The sequence below is a fragment of the Ruditapes philippinarum genome, unplaced genomic scaffold, assembly GCF_026571515.1.
Source record: "Ruditapes philippinarum isolate M1 unplaced genomic scaffold, ASM2657151v2 ctg1445_1_1_1_1, whole genome shotgun sequence".
NCBI classification, from domain to species: domain Eukaryota; kingdom Metazoa; phylum Mollusca; class Bivalvia; order Venerida; family Veneridae; genus Ruditapes; species Ruditapes philippinarum.
In genome coordinates, this window is record NW_026854427.1 from 218,902 (window position 1) to 245,007 (window position 26,106).

Genomic DNA, 26,106 nt, shown 5'->3' on the forward strand with positions numbered 1-26,106 from the left:
TTTCTTTTTTTTTCATTTAAAACCGGGGTTGCGGGTGGTTATTATGCCTTGTGTGGGGTCTTAAACCCTAATTTCCCTTTGCAAACTTGCGTTTTTTTTAAAAAGGGAAAAATAAATTAAATTGATAGTTAAAAAGAATTGCCTTCCCATAAAATAAATTTTATTTCAATTCTTTTTCCAAAATTTGAAAATTCCTAGGAATTTCCCGGATTTTATAAAATTTTTTTGCTTAAAAAATGAAACAAGTGTATCTTCATACATTAATTTTTTGCCCATACCCTTTTTAAAGGGAATAAAGAATTTTATCATTTTTTTTTTAGGTTTGGCCCGGGGCCCAGGTTTTCCTGATTTCCCGCAATGAGAAAGGATAAATATGGGCCCCCTTTTATAAAAGAGTAAAAAAATAAATTTTTGTTTGGGTAATTGGAAATTTTAAGTCAATTGTCAGTTTAGGGTCAATTTTTTTTTTAAAATAAATTTATTTAAATTTTTTTATTTTACCTGCTAATAAAATAAATGGGAAAAACGCACAAAAACAAATTAGTTTTTGCAATCATACATTTTAGTTTTTGACCATATTTTTTTTTTAGTAAAACTTTATAAAAAATTTCACTAAAGGGTTTTTTTACCCTATTGTTTTCTCATGGGTTATTGTTTTGAAAATTTTTGGAATGTTAGCGTTACTTTTTGAAGTTTAATTTTTCTTTTTTATTATTGGGAAACAGAAATAAATAAATTTTGTAAAAAATTTTTCATGGAACCCTTTTTTAAACAAACGCTTTTTTGGGTTTTAGATTTTTCTTTTTTATTTAACATTTAGGATATGAATGAGATAGCAGCATTTGTTGATGGTTCTATAGATGGATGTCCTATCTCACAGTATGATCATCCTCCATATACACCAGGTCTTCATTGTCCCTTATCTTTCATTCAGTTCTTTGAAATAAAGAAATGACAATTGAGCCGCGTCATGACAAAACCAACATAATGGGTTTGCCACCAGCATGGATCCAGACCAGCCTGCGCATCTGCGCAGTCTGATCAGGATCCATGCTGTTCGCTATCAGTTTCTCTACTTGTAATAGAGTTGGTAAGCGAACAGCATGGATCCTGATCAGACTGCGCGGACGCGCAAACGCACTATGTTGGTTTTGTCATGACGCGGCTAAATTTATACATAACACTGCTTTCAAAAACCAAGAGATATTTGTTTAAAAATTATCTTGATAAAATTGAATATTGATTACTTTATCATTAAGAGGTTAAGTACAATGTAGTTATACTCCCAAATATCTCAAACATATTAGAGCTATGTTGGTGGTGCTTGTTGTCAACATTCATGCTGCAATATTGGGTTTTTTTTTATTTCAGGTGTTTTTCAGGGGGGAAAGTTTTTACACCTAAGGGGCCATATGTGCATCCCGGGGTTTTAAAAAAAATTGTCAGTAATTATAACCCCTTTACAATCTTTTTGGTTTTTAAAGGAAAAAGGCAAATACTAGTAAAATTGGAAAAGTTTTCTTTCCCGAAAAGGGTTTTTTTTTGATACAGATTTTTTTTGAAAAAAGAACCCCCTTGTGCAAAATGTTACTTTTCAGGTTTTTTATCAAAGAACTAAAAATTAGAAATTGTGAAAATATTTGTTGTTTTAAGATATTTCAATTCATTTCTTACTAAAGTTTATAGTACTGTATAAAGTATTTGAAGAATATTTATTATTTTGTATACTTGTATATTAACTTCATTGAAATGGTCAAAATAGTCATATAAGCCTTGACTGCTTAGAAACGGTTCTATTTTCAGTACCATTTATATACATAGCATTGATCATCAATAAATCTTTGTTAATTTAACAATTTGTCAGATTAAGTCCTGAGTTCTAGTGTTGTTGACCTGTAAAGAATCAAATAGGCATTTTTAATGTAATTCATTACTTATTGTTTAGATATTTTATATGTCACGTGGCATAGTTTAACACTATAAAAAATATTCAAACCCTAGCAATGAGGTTAAAAAATATTTGGGATGTAAATACATGACCAGTACTTCAACATTTATGTTGGTTTTTGAGGTCACTTCTGTTAAGAAATAAGGGCCTTAAAATATTGACAGATAATTTAGATATATTCCATGAATTTCTATCATTCACTTTAGGTCAAGGCCACAGTGACGCATGATTGCATTTTATTCAACTTTAACCAAATTTTTGTTACTTAACTAATTCCATCACAGGTATTGAGTAATAACCCCTAACTCAAAATATATTATTTTCATGCAACTAAAACTATGAAACTACAGCTATTGAACACAGGTGATTTTTAAGGCTTTTTGTTTGTTATAACTTTTTCTATTATTTTATATCTAAAATATTTCAGTGCATTAAAAGAATTACCATCTGGGAAGAGGCCTTTCATCATTTCTAGGGCAACATTTGCAGGTCAAGGTCATTATGGAGGTCACTGGACTGGAGATAATGTGGCAACATTTCATGATTTATACAGGTCTATCTCTGGTAGGTCACAATTCTGCCTTTATTAATCCATTGTTTGCTGCTTATGTTAACCCCTATACAGTAAAAACTCTGAAAACCGGACCCTCTCCGGACTTGACCAAAAGTCCGGTTTTCAGAGGATTCTGGTTTTCAGAGGTTTTATACTTTAATTGATAATTATGATGTGTTTAAACTATGACTTTGTTAAAACATTTTGTATTTACTTTTTAACACTTCTGTTATTTTTCAATTTCTTTTAGCAATAAATGTCTTTAGTAATTTTATTATGCAAATCCATGATATCATTCAAAAAATCAGAAATAAAAACAACACATTGTCTGAAATATATCTTTTTAGTTGGCTTTTGAAATATGTAATTAATGGAATTCAGTATTACTATTTTTGCATATAATAAATATCCAAACAAATATCAAAATTTTTAGCAAAGCAGGAATCATTTTACAAAAGTTTCACAATTCTTTTAGACATTTTATATTTAAAAAAACAACACAACAAATTAAAAACATTTAGAAAAATCATACCTATACAGAGAAAGGCACAATTATAATGGAAGAGCAATAATTTAATTGCCAATGAGAAATTAGCACACACTAAGAAGTGTTTTCACACCTGCATAGATAAAAAAGGTGATCATTAACTGGTCATTGAACATGTCCCCTGTTGAGATTATGTTTTAATATACATTAAAATACAGTGTACACGGAAAGCTGACACTTAAAATTGCTGTCCGGTTTTCAGAGGATTTTTTATGCATTTTTAGCATTAGAAACCATAGAAAATCGTCCAGTTTTCGGAATTCAGAGGTTCCGGTATTCAGAGGATTTTTTTTCAATGAATTTATAAGGAGAAAATACGGGACTTTTGAAAAGGTCCGGTTTTCAGAGGATTCCGGTTTTCAGAGGGTCCGGTTTTCAGAATTTTTACTGTACATGTATTGTATCACAATGCTCATTTGTCACAGGGTCAACATTTCCAGATTTAATGTTGAAGTTCTATCTCCAGTGTCAGCTTGAAAAGAATGAAGAACAATTTATTATCTTTTATAAGTGGTTTGTTAGTATGAACAATGTTCATTTGTTCTAGAACAATTTATTATCTTTTATACAGTACGCTCACCGCGGGTTTTGCTTTTTCCGCGATACCACCGCGGACGATTTTTTTTATCGCGGACGAACCCCGCGTCCGCGATGAGAAGCCTAATTTCCCCGCGATCCCCGGTGTTCAGTTGTTTCCACCGCGGACAAACTTCTGACGACCGTTCTTCATTCATCGATAAAATCAGTCACCCGTTTCCCGCGGGGGAACGCCATGGTCAGTATAAATTAACCTCCAAAAATAATAGACGTTTTATTATTTTATAACGTCATCTTTTTTACACAATGACTTGAAAATTGACCACAATCGTCTCCTTAAATGTTATTATACGTTAAATTATTTGAACGGAATTTGAAATAAAAATAATTACAGCTGTACCTGTTTTTGTTGTTGTTTTTAATATTTTTGTTACATGTATAAACGTCCACAAAACTATTCGTCCACATACCAATATTTTTACAACTGAAATCGTCATTTATCACTGTCATCTTTACTTTTTCATTCCTTGTGGTTCTATTGCTGTTAAACTATATGGGAGCCATAAATATGATACTTAGTAAAAAAGGACATTTGTGCTGAGATACGGACATATGGTGTGAGATGTAAATAAAGAGAAACGTGTTTTATTTTGTCAAAGACTTATCAACCGGAATGATTCCCTTGACGACATGATATTTAGTGACGAAAGCACCGTCTTTCTTCACCACCATAAACCAGCAGCTTACCATCCAGAAGGTACAGCCAACATTGTTATACCCAAGCCAAAGCACCCACCACAGCTACATGTTTGGGGCGGGATAAGTCTCCGAGGTACGACAGAATTAGTTGTGTTTGGTGGTATAATGGAGAAAACGTTTTTCACCAATGAAATTCTAGGTGCTACTTCAAACTTCAAAACCTATACATTACGCTCACACCTGTAATTAGATAAATCAAGAATACCATTTAATGTATATTTTGGTGAAATAAACGCTTTCTTTTAATGTTCCAAATAAAATATAAGACTTTATGATCAACATGCAAATAAACAGAAACAGTAAAACGCATCTGACAGTTGAAAGAGACGTCCTGGAATATTGCCTGAATAAATTGTTGAGGGTTACGTTTTCAAAGTTTTTAAATAAGAAACAAAAGCTGGCATATAAATTGTTGTAGTATCTTTTTCATAAATGTCATATGCCGAATTTTTCATTATTTGACTTCAAGTTTCTCACTACCATGAAGTTGCGACGACAATGATTTATCTTGATGTCGAATACATATTATACATTACCCAACACAATAACAAGAAGAAGAACAAGAAATACACTGCATTTTTACATGTACTTTTATTACAACGAAAAAGAAAACAAACAAAGAAATTTTACATATAGTTATATGTACAGTACATGTTACAGTACGTACGTATACTGATGTTTAAATACAGTAATTAATTTAAGGTTTCCACAGCGTTGACCGGTGATTGACTGCCGCGTTCCTCCGCAATTTACCACTGCGTTCCGCGGGGGAAACGGTTTCAGCCGCCGATTTATGTCCGCGGTGGTGAAAATTTTCTGTCCGCGGGGTCACGCGGACAATATCTGAGCAAATTTTCGTCCGCAGTAAACCTCATCCGCTGGGTCACGCGGGTTTTGAAAAAGCCGCGCGGAGCGTACTGTAAGTAAGGTATGTAAATCTTATACTTACAGACAATATCCATATATACATGTTTCATTTGTGGTTTGTTGTCGTTTATGGTACTTAATACTATAATAATACAACGTAACAGTTCATTGTAAAACAGACCTTCCATTATAGACCAATTAACTTTCATGAGGAGAAATACGGTAGTCATAAACATTAAATATTGACTCTAGTTCATAGACAGTGTATATTAACAATAAATCATAACAAAAAAGGGTGAATTGACATGATCATGTATTTTAGCGATATTGACGATGAATCTAGCTGGTATACCAATGGTTGGTGCAGATATATGTGGTTTTAATGGCAACACTACATATGAGTTATGTCTAAGATGGTACCAACTTGGAGCATTTTATCCATTTTCTCGCAGTCACAATAGCGATACAATACTGGTTTGTTTCATTTTATTACAGCTTTTGTAATTAGTTAATATTGAGAAAATACATTGAAATTATTCAAATAAATATTACCTTCAGAACTTTAAGAATACAATAGTATCCACCTTGTTAGATTTTGAAAGAATTGTTTGGTCAATGGTTTTATGATGGATTGTTATTTTGGTAGCTTAATTTTAACTTCACATAGTTTCAGATTCATGTGACAAATTATTACACAATTTATTACTATAAGGGAGGCATTCTTCTAGAGAGTATCATGTCATATTCAATGGCTCATTAGTCAGTAAATGTTTAAATATATGAATAGCCAAAGATTTTAAAAAAGTAAGAAAAAGTAAAGCCTATTAAGAAAAATTACAGCAACAACTTTTGACTGTTTTCATTGAAGTGCAGGAAAATAGCACTAATAAAGTTGGCATCAATTGACCCTGCCGAACAAATGTAATTTTCCAGTATATACTCATCAATGCAGTGTAACTTTTAAGTATTAACTTATAGGTTATTGTTTTCTTAATATATTCTCCAATTACGTAAAATTGATTTATATTAGAATGCTAATTTTTTTATATTACTTCAAATGTTGGTGGTTGAGCATAATTGTAGCTACTTGTTTTTCCTCTCATATCCATCACATTTACTTACTATTCCTTGACACACCTTTATTGATTAACTGATATCTGACATATTTAGTACTTTCTAGGGACATTTATCCTTGGATTAGGTTTTAGTTAAATCAGGTTTAGGGAAATGTAGTGAAGCTCATAGTAAGGCAATGTTTGTACTTATGGCATATCAGATATTATTGTTATATACATAACATTAACATAGGTTAACTCTTTGATGCTGGTGATAATGGATGATGAAAGTCATAGAGCCTGTGCTGTCTAGTAAGAGTCTCCTGGAATGTCACAATGGACAGTACCAGACTCACATTTATCTCGTGATATGAAGTCTGCTTAAAGTCTTAAGGTAGAAGTGTTTAGGGAAATATACTAAAACTGTTAAGAAAATTGAATTTTTTACATCACATTTCATATCATTCTTAAAAATGTGTCTGAATATGGAAAGTAACACCAAATACAATGAAGTATATTAATTTTCTTTTACAGAAAGACCAGGATCCTGGGGCATTTGATGACTATTTTGCTACAAGTGTTAGGGATGTTTATATGATAAGATATTCATTATTACCTTATTTATATACACTGTTTTATGAGAGCTACAAGAATGGAACACCAGTTGCCAGGGCAATGTTTTATGAGTAAGTTTCTTGATGTGCTTTAAACATTAATAAATAATGATCTAATTAAGCAGGATAATCATATAATTATGTCTACCTTCAAAGAAGAGGTGGTATATTGCTTTGCTAATGTCAATCTTTTTGTCAGTCTGTTCATTGGTAGACCACATGGTTACTCTGATTATCTTAAAAACTTTTTATCACAAAGTCAACATATTTCACATACTGATTGGTCATAACTAGTAGATGACCTCTAATGATTTTAGGGTCACAAGGTCAAAAGTCAAGGTCACAGGGGCCTTGAATGTTAGAATGGTTTCCGCTTGTTATCTTGAAAACAATTTATCACAAAGCATTCATATTTCATGTATTGATTGGTTATATGAAGTAGATGACCCCTAATGATTTTGGGTTCACTACTTCAAAGGTCAAGGTCACAGCTGCGTTGAAGGTTAGAATGGTTTCTGCTCATTATCTTGAAAAATATTTATCACAGAGTCTTGATATTTCACATATTGATTGTTCATTTGTAGTAGAGGATCCCTACAGATTTTTGGGTCACTTGTTCAAAGGTCAAGGTCACAAGGGCCTTAAATATCAGAATGGTTTCTGCTCATTATCTTGAAAAGTATTTATCAGAAATTCTTCATATTTCACATATTGAATAGTCATATGCAGTTTATGACCCCTATTGATTTGGAATCACTAGTTCAAAGATCATATTTCACATATTGGTTAGTCATAATGGGGCATTTCCAAAATGAAAATATTTGAGCTTTGAATTTCATGGAAGGATCAGAAAGGACAGAACAAGCAAAATGAATGGAAAGAGCACAATTAGTATTGGTATGAGGCTAAAGTAAAATGTATTTGTATCTAATTTTGTTGAGTTGGTTGTAACATTGCAAACAACATATTTGTAATAATAAACAGACTCAACTCTTTACTTTTAGATGATAGGTTTATCACTTATATGTAATGAATTTTAGAGAATACTTTAAAAATACAGGTGTAAACATGGCTGTTTTATTGTGTTTGTGTTTCAGGTTTCCCAGTCATAAAGACACATACCATATTGATAGTCAGTTTATGTGGGGACCAGCTCTCCTTATTGTTCCAGTGATAACCAAGGTAATTTCAGTGTGTGTAATTATTACATGCATACAAGTCATGATGGTAGTGGCTCAGGTGTGGTGCATGTTCTGTATAATATTTGTCACTTAGTTACCAAGATGTGGTGCATGTTTTATATAAAAATTGTCACTTCTTACCAAGTTATAAGGAATGTTTTATAAAAGATATGTTGGTTTGTTACCAAGATGTGGTGCATATTAAAATTTTTATAAAAGACATGTGGGTTTTTTTGCATTTTTTCTTTAAGACATGTTGGTTAGTTCCCAAGATTTGTTGCATGTTTTATATAAGACATGTTTGTTTGTTACCAAGATGTGGAGCATGTTATATATAAGACATGTTTGTTTGTTACCAAGATGTGGAGCATGTTATATATAAGACATGTTTGTTTGTTACCAAGATGTGGAGCATGTTATATATAAGACATGTTTGTTTGTTACCAAGATGTGGAGCATGTTATATATAAGACATGTTGGTTTGTTACCAAGATGTGGAGCATGTTTTATATAAGACATGTTGGTTTGTTACCAAGATGTGGAGCATGTTTTATATAAGATATGTTGGTTTGTTCTCAAGATGTGGTGCATGTTATATATAAGACATGTTTGTTTGTTACCAAGATGTGGAGCATGTTATATATAAGACATGTTTGTTTGTTACCAAGATGTGGAGCATGTTATATATAAGACATGTTTGTTTGTTACCAAGATGTGGAGCATGTTTTATATAAGACATGTTGGTTTGTTACCAAGATGTGGAGCATGTTTTATATAAGATATGTTGGTTTGTTCTCAAGATGTGGTGCATGTTATATATAAGACATGTTGGTTTGTTACCAAGATGTGGAGCATGTTATATATAAGACATGTTGGTTTGTTACCAAGATGTGGTGCATGTTATATATAAGACATGTTGTTTTGTTCTCAAGATGTGGTGCATGTTATATATAAGACATGTTGTTTTGTTCTCAAGATGTGGTGCATGTTATATATAAGACATGTTGGTTTGTTACCAAGATGTGGTGCATGTTATATATAAGACATGTTGGTTTGTTACCAAGATGTGGAGCATGTTATATATAAGACATGTTGGTTTGTTACCAAGATGTGGAGCATGTTATATATAAGACATGTTGTTTTGTTCTCAAGATGTGGTGCATGTTATATATAAGACATGTTGTTTTGTTCTCAAGATGTGGAGCATGTTTTATATGAGATATGTTGGTTTGTTACCAAGATGTGGTGCATGTTTTATATAAGACATGTTGGTTTGTTACCAAGATGTGGAGCATGTTATATATAAGACATGTTGTTTTGTTCTCAAGATGTGGTGCATGTTATATATAAGACATGTTGTTTTGTTCTCAAGATGTGGTGCATGTTATATATAAGACATGTTGATTTGTTACCAAGATGTGGAGCATGTTTTATATGAGATATGTTGGTTTGTTACCAAGATGTGGTGCATGTTTTATATGAGATATGTTGGTTTGTTACCAAGATGTTTTTTTCAAGATCTATCATTAAGTTACCAGGATGTAATGAATTGTTTCATTGTTATACACAAAATACAAATACTGATGTGACCTCTTGTTAGATGTTGTTTTGGTTAATTGCATAAAATTCGATATACTTAATTTTTCTAAAATGTTTGAAATTCTCTGACGAAATGGAAAAAAAAACATATTCTTTATATTTGTAGGTACAATAAAAGAACATTTCTGATACACATCATAATTAATAGATTTATAAATCAAGATGATGTTTAACTGTCATTTGTTACATATTTCCAGAATTCCAGAAAAGTGGAGGCATATTTACCAGCTGATAGTCTGTGGTACTCTTTTTACTCTGGATTAAGATTTAAGGGTAAAGGTGAAAATATCACACTATCTGCACCGCTTAACAGTATAAATCTTCTTGTAAAAGGGGGAACCATCATACCAATGCAGGAACCAGGTCTTACAACCTCTCAGAGGTAAGTTCATTTTTTTCTCCCAAAGCTATCAAATTATAGTAATTAATTTCACTCATAACATTTGCAATTGATGAGCTGTTTTCATTCAAAAAAAGGATGTTTCCAAGATAAATAGTTTATGTAAGATGTTATCATATTCAATTTTGTGATCTTGACTGGCATTTGTGAGAATATGTCGAGAGATACTCTACAATAAAAAAACATATTCTCTGATGCAATTGTTACAAATAGAATTACACAAAACGTATCATTCTTGATAGGATGATATAAAAATTACCACTTTTTGTTGATGATTGCAGTATACAGAATGAGTTTTCTTTGCTGGTGTCACTTGGTTTTAATGGCACTGCCTGTGGTTCTTTATACAAAGATGATGGAGATTCTCAAAGTAAGATATCTTAAATACACCGTTTATATTGCTGTCAATAAAATTCTTCATGTTAAATACTAAGAATGTATTTTTTGGTTTGTGTGAAATATGGAATATATACTTTCACGAAACATGATAAAATGCCACATATTTTCACGAGCCACAACAGCAAGTGAAAATATGTGACATCATGTTTCGTGAAAATATGAACCATATTTCACGAAAAAACAAAAAATAACCTTTTAATTTAATTTCATTACCACGATCTGGATTTGACTGTTTGGCGCTACATTGTGACGTCATGTAAACAACTCTTTAAACGTCTGTCCAGCGTTAATGACTGAATTAAAGATATTGGTGTTCGGTTAGACAATTTTCTATCATTGTTAATAGTTTTGAAAACAAAATTCATCAAAAAATTGTTTTTTATTTATCAGACTTTTCAAACAAAATGGCACAAGAAGTCCCTTAAAATAAATATGAGTTTTGACTCTGTCCACTTTCATATTTATATAACATATTTATTTTTTAAATAATAAGAAATATTTTCAACTGATATAGCACCATATTTCATAGGTAAAATTAAATAATAATTATATATTGTTGTAAAGAGAAAATGTTTTATAAATTATGCAGTGAAAGTTTGTAGAATCCATAGGCTTGACAAAAGTAACAAAATACATGTATGTGTATTATTTAATGTCATCAACCATTATATTTAAGATGAATGGATTCAAGTGCATCAGAACAATTTTTGTTAGGTTATCAATTTCATTATATTCTAAAATAAGATAATTGTGTACTACCTTATTTAAACAGAACAAATTTTAAATTGAGGTTGTTATAATTGAACTGCTTTGAAGTAGACCTGTCACAGTGAAACAGATTAGTTTAAATGTCATGAAAAAGAAAATAAATAATATTTATTGAATCAATCTTTAATAATTTTCAGAATCATTGGAGGCAGAAATACATACATTCATCACATTTCATGTGTCAAATGTAAGTTTAACAAACTTTCAATTTATAAACACCAACATTTGTCTAGATTTAGAACTTTATGAACATGTCATGATGTATGTTACAAATGTACTAGTAGTCTCAGAATAGTTAACCCTTAACCTGCTGGAACTCAGAACATGATGAGCCTTTATCATCTGCATACAGTCAGGCCAGCCAGCACATCTGTAAAATCCCACCAGGCTCAGCACTGTTGGTAGCTCCGTTTTTTTTTGTATTTTGATATTGAAATTCATTAAACTTTGAATGAACTGTTCTAAATTTAAAGATTGGCAAATCCATTACACAAAGTCAGCAGCTATATGTATGTACATGTATTTTGTTTCAATTTAAACTGATCTTTAGATTCGTAATGTGAATTATGTGCAAAGGTTAGGTACATAAATAAAAAGAACTGTAATTCTAAATGTTGGTCAGTATGGATTGTTGTTAGTTACAAAAGAGAAATATTTAAAGTGTTTTGAATAAGTGAGTAGTTTTCATTGTTAGTAATTTCACAGTAAGGTTTTACCAAATAACAAGCTTCATGTGAGTCTACCACATGTACTTTAAAATTGTATCTATTGTTTCTATCATGAGAAGACCTTTTGCAATAGATAATTGCTAGAATTCTTGCTGGGACAACACTTACCATTGACCTTTGCACTAGTATGATATATACATGTATTTACATGCATTGTTTATGTTACTGAAACATCATATTTGTATTTACAGAAACGTTTACAGTCCACAATTGTAAAAGCAAGTTATTTATTCAATACAATGCTAAAGAACATAACTATATTTGGAATTGATGCAACACCAGAGAAAGTGATCATGAATGGAGCTTCTCAAGTATTCAGTTATAATACGACTTTAAAGGTAACTCTTGTCATTAGATTATGTACTACAAAGTTTGAACAAAGGAATTTGGGTATTTGTTGTCATAGCATGTTGCCTTGGTTCCCAAACTAAAGTATTATAATAGTGATCTAGCAATATGGGCCACTTTTATGTCATGTTATTTAATGCAGTGATTACTGAGTAATTTACATGTACCTGGCCTAAGGTAATTGAACCGTTCATCTGTCTGTCTGTCCGTCCATTCGTCAGTCACTGAGAGGTTAACCTAAACCGTCAAGTTGAATTTATCTTTTGTTCTACAATTGGCTTCATTATTTACACTTCTCATGTACCAATTGCTTCATAATTTTTACACTAAATAGTCAATACAAAGTACATGATCTTGGCAAGTTACATAATTATTGCCTTCATTTTTTCCAAGTTATTGCCCTTTTCAGCACTTTGAAAGTGGATATGATTAATCTTAAGATATATCAAAGTTCTATCTGTACTAATGGCTTCATAGTTTCCACAATTTCTCATCAAAAAAAGTACATGATATTGCCAAGTTATGTAGCTGTGCCATCTATTTTACCCAGTTATTTCCCTTTTTTATCACTTTGAAAATTGGGCCTGATATGGTTAACTTAACCTATTCCAGCAAGTTAGATTTTTTTTTAATTTCTCCTCATTACTTCAGTTCTTTAATGATATCTTCCATATTTGGTAGGTGGATACCTTTAATGGTCCTCCATTTTTAGCTCACCTGTCACAAAGTGACAAGGTGAGCTTTTGTGATCGCTTTTCGTCCGTCCGTAAACTTTTACTTTAAATGACATCTCCTCATAAACCACTAAGCCAATTTCATCCAAACTTCACAGTAATGTTCCTTTGGTGGTCACCTTTAAAAATTGTTCAAAGAATTTAATTCCATGCAGAACTCTGGTTGTCATGGCAACCGAAAGAAAAAACTTTAAATATCTTCTTTTAAAAAACCCTAAGAGCTAGAGCTTAGATATTTGGCATGAAACATCTTCTAATGAGTGTCTATCAAGTTTTCAAATAAAAGCCCTGGGGTCAAAATTGGCCCCGCCCCAGAGGGTCATTGATTTTCCCTATATGCATATAGTAAAAACTTAAAAAATCTTCTTTTAAAGAACTCAAAGAGCTAGAGCTAAGATCTTTAGCATGAAACATGTTCTAATGGGTGTCTACCAAGTTTGTTCAAATAAAAGCCCTGGGGTCAAAATGGGCCCGCCCCGGGGGGTCATTGATTTTCCTTAAATGTGTATAGCAAAAACTTAAAAAATCTTTGAAAAAACCCAAATAGCTAGAATTTAGATATTAAGCATGAAACATCTTCTAGTGAGTGTCTACCAAGTTTGTTCAAATAAAAGCCCTGGGGTCAAAATTGGCCCTGCCCCAGGGGGTCTTTGATTTTCCTTATATGTGTATAGCAAAAACTTAAAAATCTTTTTCGAAAAAACTGGAATAGCTAGAGTTTAGATATTAAGCATGAAACATCTTCTAGTAAGTTTCTACAAAGACTGTTCAAATAAAAGCCCTGGGGTCAAAACTGGCCCTGCCCCAGGGGTGTCATTGTTTTTAAATATATGTGTAAAGAAAAAAACTTAAAAAATCTTCTTTTAAAAAACCCAACATGCTAGACCTTAGATGTTCAGCATGAAACATCTTCTAATGGGTGTCTACCAAGTTTGTTCAAATAAAAGCCCTGGGGTCAAAATGGGCCCGCCCCGGGGGGTCATTGATTTTCCTTAAATGTGTATAGCAAAAACTTAAAAAATCTTTGAAAAAACCCAAATAGCTAGAATTTAGATATTAAGCATGAAACATCTTCTAGTGAGTGTCTACCAAGTTTGTTCAAATAAAAGCCCTGGGGTCAAAATTGGCCCTGCCCCAGGGGGTCTTTGATTTTCCTTATATGTGTATAGCAAAAACTTAAAAATCTTTTTCGAAAAAACTGGAATAGCTAGAGTTTAGATATTAAGCATGAAACATCTTCTAGTAAGTTTCTACAAAGACTGTTCAAATAAAAGCCCTGGGGTCAAAACTGGCCCTGCCCCAGGGGTGTCATTGTTTTTAAATATATGTGTAAAGAAAAAAACTTAAAAAATCTTCTTTTAAAAAACCCAACAGGCTAGACCTTAGATGTTCAGCATGAAACATCTTCTAATGGGTGTCAACCAAGTTTGTTCAAATAAAAGCCCTGGGGTTTAAACTGGATACAGGTGAGCGACTTCAGGGCCATCATGGCCCTCTTGTTTTGTAGAGTTAGTGGGTCACTTGTCTCAAGGGGTACATGGTGTAAAAAAATGTTTTTTACATTTTTGCTCATACAGCCTTTATTCTTAAATTTATAGCTTTCATGTTTAAGAAGGACATACCTTGGGAGGTCCTGTTCCTTCAGGTTAACTAAGGGGTGATTTATATCAAGATCAACAATGCCAAAAATAAATTTTTACACTTTAACAGGAATAACATTTATGTATTTACAGTTGACTTTTAATATTTGGTAAGAACATAAATTGTCTTCTACCTTTGGATGGAGTAAGGGGTTAGTTGGGTCTAGGTTACCAGGGATAGAAATAGATTTTAAATTACACATTTGCTCAATTATTCTCATACAGCCTTTATTCATTGACAGATGCCTTTCATATTTGGTAGGAAGATAGCTTGCATGGTCTTCTTTCTTTGGATTGAGTTAGGGGTCAGTGGGTCAATGTCAAGGGTGCCAAAAATAGATTCTTACACATTTGCTTATACATACTTTATTTATTGACTGATGTTTTTCATATTTTGAAGGAAATACATTGGATGGTCCAATGTTAGGAATGACATGGTCAATGTCACCTGTGCTAACAATAGATTTTGTAAAGCCTTTATTTCTTATCAATGTCTCACCGTCTCTATTGGAAGGAACATACCTCAGGTTGTCCTTTAAGTTTGTGTGGAGTCACTGTGTTTAAGGTCAAAGTCTTGCATTTATATATACGTACATGTATATATTTTTATTGGTATGCTGAATATTTTCAACTTTATCAAAAAGCAATGACAAGCAAACTTATATTTTTGGTAAGAACAAAAGGTCTGTCATGACTCTGTCAAGTTATAGAAATGTGTTTCCAATATTTTTGGCAATCTCTCTGTCCATAACTGAGTGAATGGGTAAACTTTTTTTGAAAATTTATTACTGACAAGAATCTGAGCTGAGTGCATTACCAAACATGTTATTGATTTTAACAAGTTCATGTATTTATTTGATGAATGGCAATCAGTATTTGCTAGATACATGTGATATTTGGTGAATGGCAACCAATATTTGATAGATACATGTGTTATTTGGTGACTGGAAGCCAGTATTTGCTAGATACATGTGATAATTGGTGAATGGAAGCCAGTATTTGCTAGATACATGTGTTATTTGGTGACTGGAACCCAATATTTGATAGATACATGTGATAATTGGTGAATGGAATCCAGTATTTGCTAGATACTTGTGTTATTTGGTGAATGGAAGCCAGTATTTGCTAGATACATGTGTTATTTGGTGAATGGAAGCTAGTATTTGCTAGATACATGTGTTATTTGGTGACTGGAAGCCAGTATTTGCTAGATACATGTGATAATTGGTGACTGGAAGCCAGTATTTGCTAGATACATGTGATAATTGGTGAATGGAAGCCAGTATTTGCTAGATACATGTGATAATTGGTGAATGGAAGCCAGTATTTGCTAGATACATGTGTTATTTGGTGACTGGAAGCCAGTATTTGCTAGATACATGTGATAATTGGTGACTGGAAGCCAATATTTGCTAGATACATGTGCTATTTGATGAATGGAAGCCAGAATTTGCTAGATACATGTGATAATTTGTGAATGGAAGCCAGTATTTGCTTGATACATGTGTTATTTGGTGACTGGAAGCCATCATTTGCTAGATACATGTGATATTTGGTGACTGGAAGCCAGTATTTGCTTGATACATGTGCTATTTGATGAATGGAAGCCAGAATTTGCTAGATACATGTGATAATTGGTGAATGGAAGCCATCATTTGCTAGATACATGTGATAATTGGTGAATGGAAGCCATCATTTGCTAGATACATGTGTTATTTGGTGACTGGAAGCCAGTATTTGCTTGATACATGTGCTATTTGATGAATGGAAGCCAGTATTTGCTAGATACATGTGATAATTGGTGAATGGAAGCCATCATTTGCTAGATACATGTGATATTTGGTGAATGGAAGCCAATCATTTGCTAGATACATGTGATAATTGGTGAATGGAAGCCAGTATTTGCTTGATACATGTGTTATTTGGTGACTGGAAGCCAGTATTTGCTTGATACATGTGTTATTTGGTGACTGGAAGCCAGTATTTGCTAGATACATGTGATAATTGGTGAATGGAAGCCATCATTTGCTAGATACATGTGATATTTGGTGAATGGAAGCCAGTATTTGCTAGATACGTGTGTTATTTGGTGACTGGAAGCCAATATTTTCTAGATACATATGATATTTGGTGAATGACAACTAATATTTGATAGATACATATGTTATTTGGTGAATGAAAACTAATATTTGCTAGATACATATATTATTTGGTGAATGACAACTAATATTTGATAGATATTAAATGACAGCCAGTATTTTGTAATGTGTTATTGATGGACAAATATATAATTACTGTTTCAGATATCCTTATTGATAATTCATTAATAATCTGTGACTTTATCTTATATTACAGGTTTTAAAAGTACCTTCCTTGAATCCTAAAGTGTTTATGATGAAACCATTTGTACTGGATTGGATGTAAACAGTGTATCCAAGTGTGTAATTTGATAATCAGAGATCTGTGATAGAAATAACATTAAACATTTTATTTCATAATTTTGTTAACAAAAATTGCTTTGGGGCCATTCTATTTCTTCATAAGAGAAAAAAACTGAATTACATGGAATGATTGATTGTTTACAGTTGTATATGGTTTAACATTAAATAAGGGTTGTTTTATCAGTTGTGTTATATGTAACAATTTAGCAGCTTTTTTAAATTAACCATTTGTGAACATTTATTATTTACTTATTACAATAGAAATACTTGTGTTCAACACAATGCATTATTAAATTTGCAAAATTTATGAAAATAATACTTTTAAGCTCATTTGAGAACAGAGGTTAGCATTTCTGATTGCCGTCCATTCTTAGTTGTCTGCATCAGCCATGTAGCAATCCACCTACATCTTCTTAACCACCAGTAGATTTTGACCAAACTTCACAAGTGATGTTTAGTAGGCTCTCTTGGTGAGCAATCTGGGATCATCATGACCCACTTCTTTCTATCTTTATATTTAATTTGTCGTAAATTGCAGATAGCAAGCCAATGCTCATACTTCATATGTATATAATGTATATGTTCACTTATTTTTAGTCCCCTACCGGTTTAACCGGAGGGGACTTTAGGTTTACCCTCCGTCCGTCTGTCCGTCCGTCTGTCTGTCAGTCCGTCCGTCCACAAAACTGGATCCCGGGACAACGCAAAAAGTACTGAAAATATTTTTATGAAACTTGATATATGGATAGATGGCAGTATGGAGATTATGCACGTCTTTTTTTTTTCTTCCTATGTTGAAAATTCTGGTTGCTATGGCAACAAATAGTCTGAAAATATGGCAAATTTAACACATAAACTGGATCCAGTGATAACTCAAAAAGTACTGAAAATATTTTTATGAAACTTGAAATATGGGTAGATGGCAGTCTGGAGATTATGCACATCTTTTTTTTCTTCCTATGTTGAAAATTCTGGTTGCTATGGCAACAAATAGCCTGAATTTCAAGATTTTCTGATTTAAATTTTTCAGCTTTTTCACTATATGTTCTTTATTTCTTAAGGTGTTTACTTCAAACTTTAAATATAAGTTTCTGGTCATCAACCACATCATATGTGACAAGGTTTATAACTCTAGCACAAAAAATATCAGTATTACCTCCCTTGAACTTAGATTTTTTAGGGGAAAAAAATGTTGTCTTTTTAGCTCGACTTTTCTATGAAAAGGGGAGCTATCCTACTCGCCCCGGCGTCGGCGTCGGCGTTGGCGTCACACCTTGGTTAAGTTTTTCGTACCACCCCACTTTATTTCAGAAGTATTACAAGTATGGCTTTGAAACTTACCATACTTGTTCACCATCATAACCTCCATCTACAGACAAGAGTACATAACTCTGTCAAGGTTTTTGACAGAATTATGGCCCTTTTTTGACTTAGAAAGTGTATTGAGCTTGGTTAAGTTTTTTGTACCACCTCACTTTATTTCAAAACCATTGGAGGTATTGCTTTGAAACTGACCATACTTGTTTACCATCACGACCTTCATCAACAGACAAGAGGACATAACTCTGTCAAGGTTTTTGACAGAATTATGGCCCTTTTTTGACTTAGAAAATACATTGAATATGGGTAAAATCCACTTATTGCCTTAACCCTTTGAGATATTGCTTTGAAACTTTTAATGCTATTTCACATCATTACCCCCATCTGTACGCAAGAGAAGGTAACTCTGTCAAGGATTTGTTTTAAAAATTAAGGCCTTTTATCGACTTAGAATCTTGGTTAAGTTTTTAGTACCAGTCCACTTTTTGACTGAACTGTTTGAGATATTAATTTGAAAGTTGGAATACTTGTTTACAATCATGATTCCCAAACATGTCCAGGAGAAGGTAATTCTGTCAAAGATTTTATTTGAATTATGGCCCTTAACTGTCAATGTTTTGTATTATAGGCAAGCACTAAAAAACTTAAAAAATCTAAAAAAATTCATTCCTATCCACTTGTTCACTTTACCATAAATTATGTCATAATAAAATAATTCTTCACTAAATATCTTAATGCTCATGGCCATTGTTCACTTTAAAAATACAGAGATTCTTGTATTGCCTTTTACTGCAAAAACTTTTTTTATTGGCAAGCAATAAAAAAGTCGAGCGCGCTGTCTTACGGACAGCTCTTGTTTAAATAACTTCTTTATTTCCTGATGTATCTACTTCAAACTTCATATATATGTTTCTTATTATCACTCAACATTTTTGAGAAGGTTAAATACTCTAGCAAGACTATTTCCAGCATTATGTCCCTCTTGAACTTAGATTTTTTTCGAGAAACTGGTATTTTCACTCCAACTTCTTTAATCCTTATAGGATTTACTTTAAAATCCCACATCGTAATAATATGACAAGGTTGTATAAACATAATTTCCTTACTAAGCATGGAAACTTAACACATTACTGTGATATAGACAAACTTATTTTATTATGTTTTGTGGTCGATATTTTCAAATACAGACTTCATCCTCAAATTCATTATAAATGGCAATACACAGGAGTGTATGACAATTAAAGAACTTTTTGAGGGACCGGTAGGGGACTACTGTATTGCCCGCAATACTATCAAATGCTTGTTTTATATGATATAAGGTGTTTTGATTGTATATATGAGTGCCTGTGCAAGTGTGTGTCTGTGTGAGTTTACATTGCTCACATGGGTGTGTGTATGAGTGATTTTGGTCTTTATAATGATCTACAATTACTGTTAGATCTGTTTCTTTATTTGCCTAGAATTGTTTGTGCCATATACATCTAGCGACTTTTAATGTGGTTTGAGTCGTTATTTGTTTTTTTAATGATATATGATTAAATGTTTGTTTATTCTTATGGTGCTAGGTTTATGTTAACTGCATATACATACATGAAAGCACACATTTTACAGTATATAATTTAACAGGCTATTTACTTTAGTTGTCATACATTTATTTATTGTTTAATCCCCTTCTACAAAGAGGGGAGCAAATTATAGGAATGGCCTCTGTCTGTCAATCCATAACACTTTCATTTCCGCTCCATAACTTTTAAACCGCTGAAATTTTTTTGAAATAACTTGGCACAAGTGTCACCATTCTGGGATGATGTGCAGAGCACAATATCTTGGTTGTTACCCACAAGGTCAAGATCACACTTAAAGGTCAAGTGTTAAAAAGTCTACATTTCTTTTCCTCCCTTGAACTTTTAAACCACTGTAAAAAATTTGAAATAACTTAGAACAAGTGATCACCAGTATGACACCATGTGCAGAATACAACAATCAAGTCACTACCTTTAAGGTCCGGGGTACACTCAAAACATCTATATTTCATGTCCACTCTGTAGCTTACTGATAATTCAAAGGTTTTTAAATTACTTCCCACCAATGATTCCATCATGACAAAATATGCAGAGGGCAACATCAAGGCTGCTACCCCCAAGTTACATCCATGTTGCTACCCCCAAGGTCAAGGTTATATGTTTTCCATAATTGTTTGACTTTATGGAATATTTTTGGCCGGGTTGCACTGGTGCAAACCCGGGTTATAGTATGGTGAATGTTGGGCGGCGGGCGGGCGGGCGTCCGGGCGACGGGCTGGCGGGGAAAAAAACTTTCGTAACAGTTTTCTCAGCAACTACTTATCACAGCCTCTTGATATTTGGCATACAGCATTGACACATAGTCCCATACTGTGGGATCTGATTTCAGGTCTGTCACTCATCCACTTCCTGTTTATCCACTTAGTTAAATTAGTTAGATTTTTCGACATTAATGGCCAATGCTAGGAAATTTTCGTAACAGTTTTCTCAGCAACTACTTATCACAGTCTCTTGATATTTGGCATACAGCATTGACACATTGTCCCATACCGTGGGATTTGATTTCAGGTCTGTCGCTCATCCACTTCCTGTTTATCCACTTAGTTAAATTAGTTAGATTTTTTGACATTAATGGTCAATGGTAGGAAATTTTCGTAACAGTTTTCTCAGCAACTACTTATCACAGCCTCTTGATATTTGGCATACAGCATTGACACATGGTCCCATACTGTGGGATCTGATTTCAGGTCTGTTGCTTATTCCACTTCCTGTTTATCCACTTAGTTAAATTAGTTAGATTTTTTGACATTAATGGTCAATGCTAGGAAATTTTGTAACAGTTTTCTCTGCAACTACTTATCACAGCCTCTTGATATTTGGCATACAGCATCGACACATGGTCCCATACTGTGGGATTTGATTTCAGGTCTGTCGCTCATCCACTTCCTGTTTATCCACTTAGTTAAATTAGTTAGATTTTTCGACATTAATGGTCAATGCTAGGAAATTTTCGTAACAGTTTTCTCTGCAACTACTTATCACAGTCTCTTGATATTTGGCATACAGCATTGACACAACGTCCCATACCGTGGGATTTGATTTCAGGTCTGTCGCTCATCCACTTCCTGTTTATCCACTTAGTTAAATTAGTTAGATTTTTTTGACATTAATGGTCAATGCTAGGAAATTTTCGTAACAGTTTTCTCAGCAACTACTTATCACAGCCTCTTGATATTTGGCATGCAGCATTGACACATGGTCCCATACTGTGGGATTCGATTTCAAGTCTGCAGCTCATCCACTTCCTGTTCACATTAATGGTCAATGGTAGGAAATTTTCCTAACATTTTTCTCAGAAACTACTAATCACAGCCTCTTGATATTTGGCATACAGCATTAACACATGGTCCCATACTTTGGGATTCGATTTTAGGTGTGTAGCTAGTCCACTTCCTGTTTACCTACTGAATTAAATTTTCGACATTAATGGGTCAGTGGAAAATTTTTTTCGTAACATCACAGCCTCATGATATTTGGTGTACAAATGCAACCCGGCCTTTTCTGTCTTTGACCCATTTTTAAAAACTTGGCACAAAAAATTACCATCATAGGACTATGTACTTATGATATGCATTGCACAACATCAAGGTTATGGTTTGTTAAAGGTCAAGAAGAACACATGCATGTCCACTTCAGAAGGGGATTTAGCTGTCCTTCAGACTGACTTGTTTAATTTGAAAATGCAATGATAAAAGCATTTGGTTGAAGAGTGGCTTAATGAAGGTAAAATAGAAGATTGGGTATGATTGATGTTGATACATTTTTAGCTCACCTGTCACAAAGTGACAGGGTGAGCTTTTGTGATCGCTTTTCGTCCAGTGTCCGTCCGGCGTCCGTCCGTCTGTAAACTTTTACTTTAAATGACATCTCCTCATAAACCACTAAGCCAATTTCATCCAAACTTCACAGGAATGTTCCTTTGGTGGTCACATTTAAAAAATTGTTCAAAGAATTTAATTCCATGCAGAACTCTGGTTGCCATGGCAACCGAAAGAAAAAACTTTCAATATCTTCTTTTAAAAAAACCCTAAGAGCTAGAGCTTAGATATTTGGCATGAAACATCTTCTAGTGAGTGTCTACTAAGTTTGTTCAAATATAAGCCCTGGGGTCAAAATTGGCCCTGCCGCAGGGGGTCATTGATTTTCCCTATATGCATATAGTAAAAACTTAAAAAATCTTCTTTTAAAGAACCCAAACAGCTAGAGCTAAGATATTTAGCATGAAACATCTTCTAATGAGTGTCTACCAAGTTTGTTCAAATAAAAGCCCTGCGGTCAAAATTGGCCCCTCCCCAGGGGGTCATTGGTTTTCCCTATATGCATATATAGTAAAAACTTTAAAAAATCTTCTATTAAAGAACTCAAAGACCTAGAGCTAAGATATTTAGCATGAAACATGTTCTAATGGGTGTCTACCAAGTTTGCTCAAATAAAAGCCCTAGGGTCAAAATTGGCCCCGCCCCGTTGATTTTCCTTATATGTGTATAGCAAAAACTTAAAATCTTCTTTTAAAAACCCCAAATAGCTAGAGTTTAGATATTAAGCATGAAACATCTTCTAGTAAGTGTCTACAAAGTTTGTTCAAATAAAAGCCCTGGGGTCAAAACTGGCCCGGCCCCAGGGGTGTCATTGTTTTTAACTATATGTGTATAGTAAAAACTTTAAAAAATCTTCTTTTAAAAACCCAATGAGCTAGAGCTTAGATGTTTAGCATGAAACATCTTCTTATGGGTGTCTACCAAGTTTGTTCAAATAAAAGCCCTTGGGTTAAAATTGGCCCTGCGGGGGTGGGGGCCTATATACAGGTGAGCGACCTCAGGACCATCATGGCCCTCTTGTTTATATTCTATATTTCACGTTAGACATTAGCTCTGTCATTGAAAACAAAAACAGGTTCTTTTATTAGCCACATAAGTGTTTACACTAACTGTTGTAAGTGGTATTTAAAGCTTCATGATTTAAGAGCATTTATTCATGTTTGTATCTTAAAGAAATATTTTTCATTTATCATATTCATACTGGAATAATTGTAATAAAATCTACTTGTTGTAGTTTTCTGTTAAATATACGCTATTTGAGCTGGGAATGCATTTATTTTTGTAATACACGTATATGAAAAACGAGCAATAAACAAACTATAGAAATATTTTCGTGTTTTCTGTATTTTATATGTGATAAGCTGACTCCCTTGATTTCAATATTGAGGGGACTCAAATGATTTTTAGCTCACCTGACCACGAAGTGGTCATGATGAGGTATAGTGATGGGGCTATGTCCGGCGTCCGTCGTCGTGCGTTGTTCGTCGTCAACAATTGGGTTGTTAACAGTCTAGCAGTCACAGTTTTGATTGGATCATCATCAAACTTTGTCAGAATGTTTGTCTCAATGAAATACAGATCGAGTTCGAAGATGGGTTATCTCGGGTCAAAAACTAGGTCACAGGAGCTAAAAATAAAAAAAGCTTGTTAACACTCTAGAGGCTGCAGTTTTCATCCAAATATTCTGGAAATTTGTCAGGAAGGTTGTTTTGATGATATCTAGGTCAAGTTCGAAGATGGGTCATCTCCGGTCAAAAACTAGGTCACAGGAGCTAAAAATAGGAAAAGCTTGTTAACACTCTGGTGGCTGCAGTTTTCATCCAAATATTCTGGAAATTTGTCAGGAAAGTTGTTTTGATGATTTCTAGGTCAAGTTTGAAGATGGGTCATCTCCGGTCAAAAACTAGGTCACAGGAGCTAAAAATAGAAAAAAGCTTGTTAACACTCTACTGGCTGCAGTTTTCATCCAAACAATTTGGAAATATTTCAGGAAGGTTGTTTTGATGATTTCTAGGTCAAGTTCGAAGATGGGTCATCTCAGGTCAAAAACTAGGTCACATGAGCAAAAAATAGAAAAAGCTTGTTAACACTCTTGTGGCTGCAGTTTTCATCTAAATATTCTGGAAATTTGTCAAGAAGGTTGTTTTGATGATTTCTAATTCAAGTTCAAAGATGGGTTATCTCCGGTCAAAAACTAGGTCACAGGAGTTAAAAATAGAAAAAGCTTGTAAACACTCTAGTGGCTGCAGTATTGAGTCAAAAATTCAAGAAATTTGTCAGGAAGGTTGTTTTGATGATTTCTAGGTCAAGTTTGAATATGGGTCGTGTCCGGTCAAAAATTAGGTCACATTGCCCAAATATGTAAAAATCTTTATAACACACTAGAGGTCACATGTTTGACTCAGTTGTCATCACACTTGGCCATGATGCTTGTTTAAGACATTGCTTGGATGCGGTTGTGTCAGGTGAGCGATCCAGGGCCATCATGGCCCTCTTGTTTTAATTATTTTTATTTTTAATGATTGCCCGGATTATTCCTCTTATATCATTAAAGCAATTTCAATGAAACTTTACAGGATTCATTGGTAGGTTAAGTACTTGCGCATATTACACGGATACTCCGCTTGAATGATTTTTGGCTGACTTATGGGCCTTGAATGAAAAGGGTGTTAATAAAGTTTATTGACTGCTCCTCTTATGCCACTTATGTAATTTCATTGAAACTTTACAGGATTGATTGGTAGGTCAAGTTATTGTGCATAATATACAAGTTTTGCACTTGAACGATTTTTGACTTTTTGAGGTATTGCCCTTGAATTAAAAAGGTGTTGTTTTCTTGTGTTGCCAGCCACTGGGCTACTCCTAATGAACTACTGGTGCAATTTCATCAAAACTTTAGGGGAATGATCAATACAATGCATATGTCTAGTTGTGCATCTCTTCAACATTTTCCGGTTCTTTTGTCAGAGTTAATGATTTTAATTTTTTTAAATTTGTTCGGACTACTCCTATTATACCACTTATTGAATTTCAATGAAACTTTTCAGGAGTGATCAGTAGCTTAATTAAGTCCTTATGCATATTACATAAGTTTTTAGGTGGAATGATATTTTGCCGAGTTATGGCTATCATAAGGCGACACATGTGATCACTACTCGCTCTTGTTTTTGACATGACGAGACTGGATTATTTTTTGAGAATTGTGTACCATTTAATTGATGTAGGTATGGACAAATAACTTCTGTGCAAAAAATTTGATCATTTGCTCACGCCGTTATTCCAGAATTACTATCAATCCAAAAATTAAACTTTGTAGAAAAGTTTATAGAGGATGGATTTTATAGCTGTCATTGTGTTCCTGTATTTTTGTACTTTTAGAGTTTATTGTAACATTATCTTTTAAAATATCATGAAGTATGAATACTTCTAAAGAAACAATTACTTCTGTAAGGATATAGTTCTCCAATTACATTCCACGTTGTGATATATGCTTCATGCAAAGATAAATGATGCATAATCCTTCCACACCTCACTCCCTCACTCTCCCCCCCCCCCCCCCCCCCCGACCATTCTGCTCCCATCTTAGAAATGATTTTACATATCTCATATCTTTCATTATTGCCACAGAGTAATAGTATTGGTGTAACTGTTCACGTTCCAGGATTAACCTGTTTTTGTTATAAGTAATTTAAAGAGAAAATGAAATGAAAAAAAAACAATATCAGAAGTAAGCTATCAATAGTAAATTCGCAATCTGTCCATGTTTA

The 26,106-nt window shown here is 33.4% G+C and overlaps 1 protein-coding gene across 1 annotated transcript in view; it reads left to right on the plus strand.

Annotated features, from left to right (window-relative positions):
- The window catches only part of LOC132740114 (lysosomal alpha-glucosidase-like), a 30,717-nt gene extending 10,061 nt beyond the window's left edge, over nt 1-20,656 (plus strand). The window contains exons 3-12 of the mRNA XM_060727967.1: nt 821-905; nt 2,324-2,512; nt 5,534-5,685; nt 6,801-6,952; nt 7,978-8,062; nt 9,858-10,042; nt 10,342-10,430; nt 11,365-11,414; nt 12,147-12,293; nt 17,033-20,656. Coding sequence (XP_060583950.1) covers nt 821-905; nt 2,324-2,512; nt 5,534-5,685; nt 6,801-6,952; nt 7,978-8,062; nt 9,858-10,042; nt 10,342-10,430; nt 11,365-11,414; nt 12,147-12,293; nt 17,033-17,101 — 1,203 coding nt within the window. The 3' untranslated portion in view covers nt 17,102-20,656. The remainder of the gene's footprint in view (nt 1-820; nt 906-2,323; nt 2,513-5,533; nt 5,686-6,800; nt 6,953-7,977; nt 8,063-9,857; nt 10,043-10,341; nt 10,431-11,364; nt 11,415-12,146; nt 12,294-17,032) is intronic.
- The last annotated feature ends 5,450 nt before the right edge of the window (nt 20,657-26,106 follow it).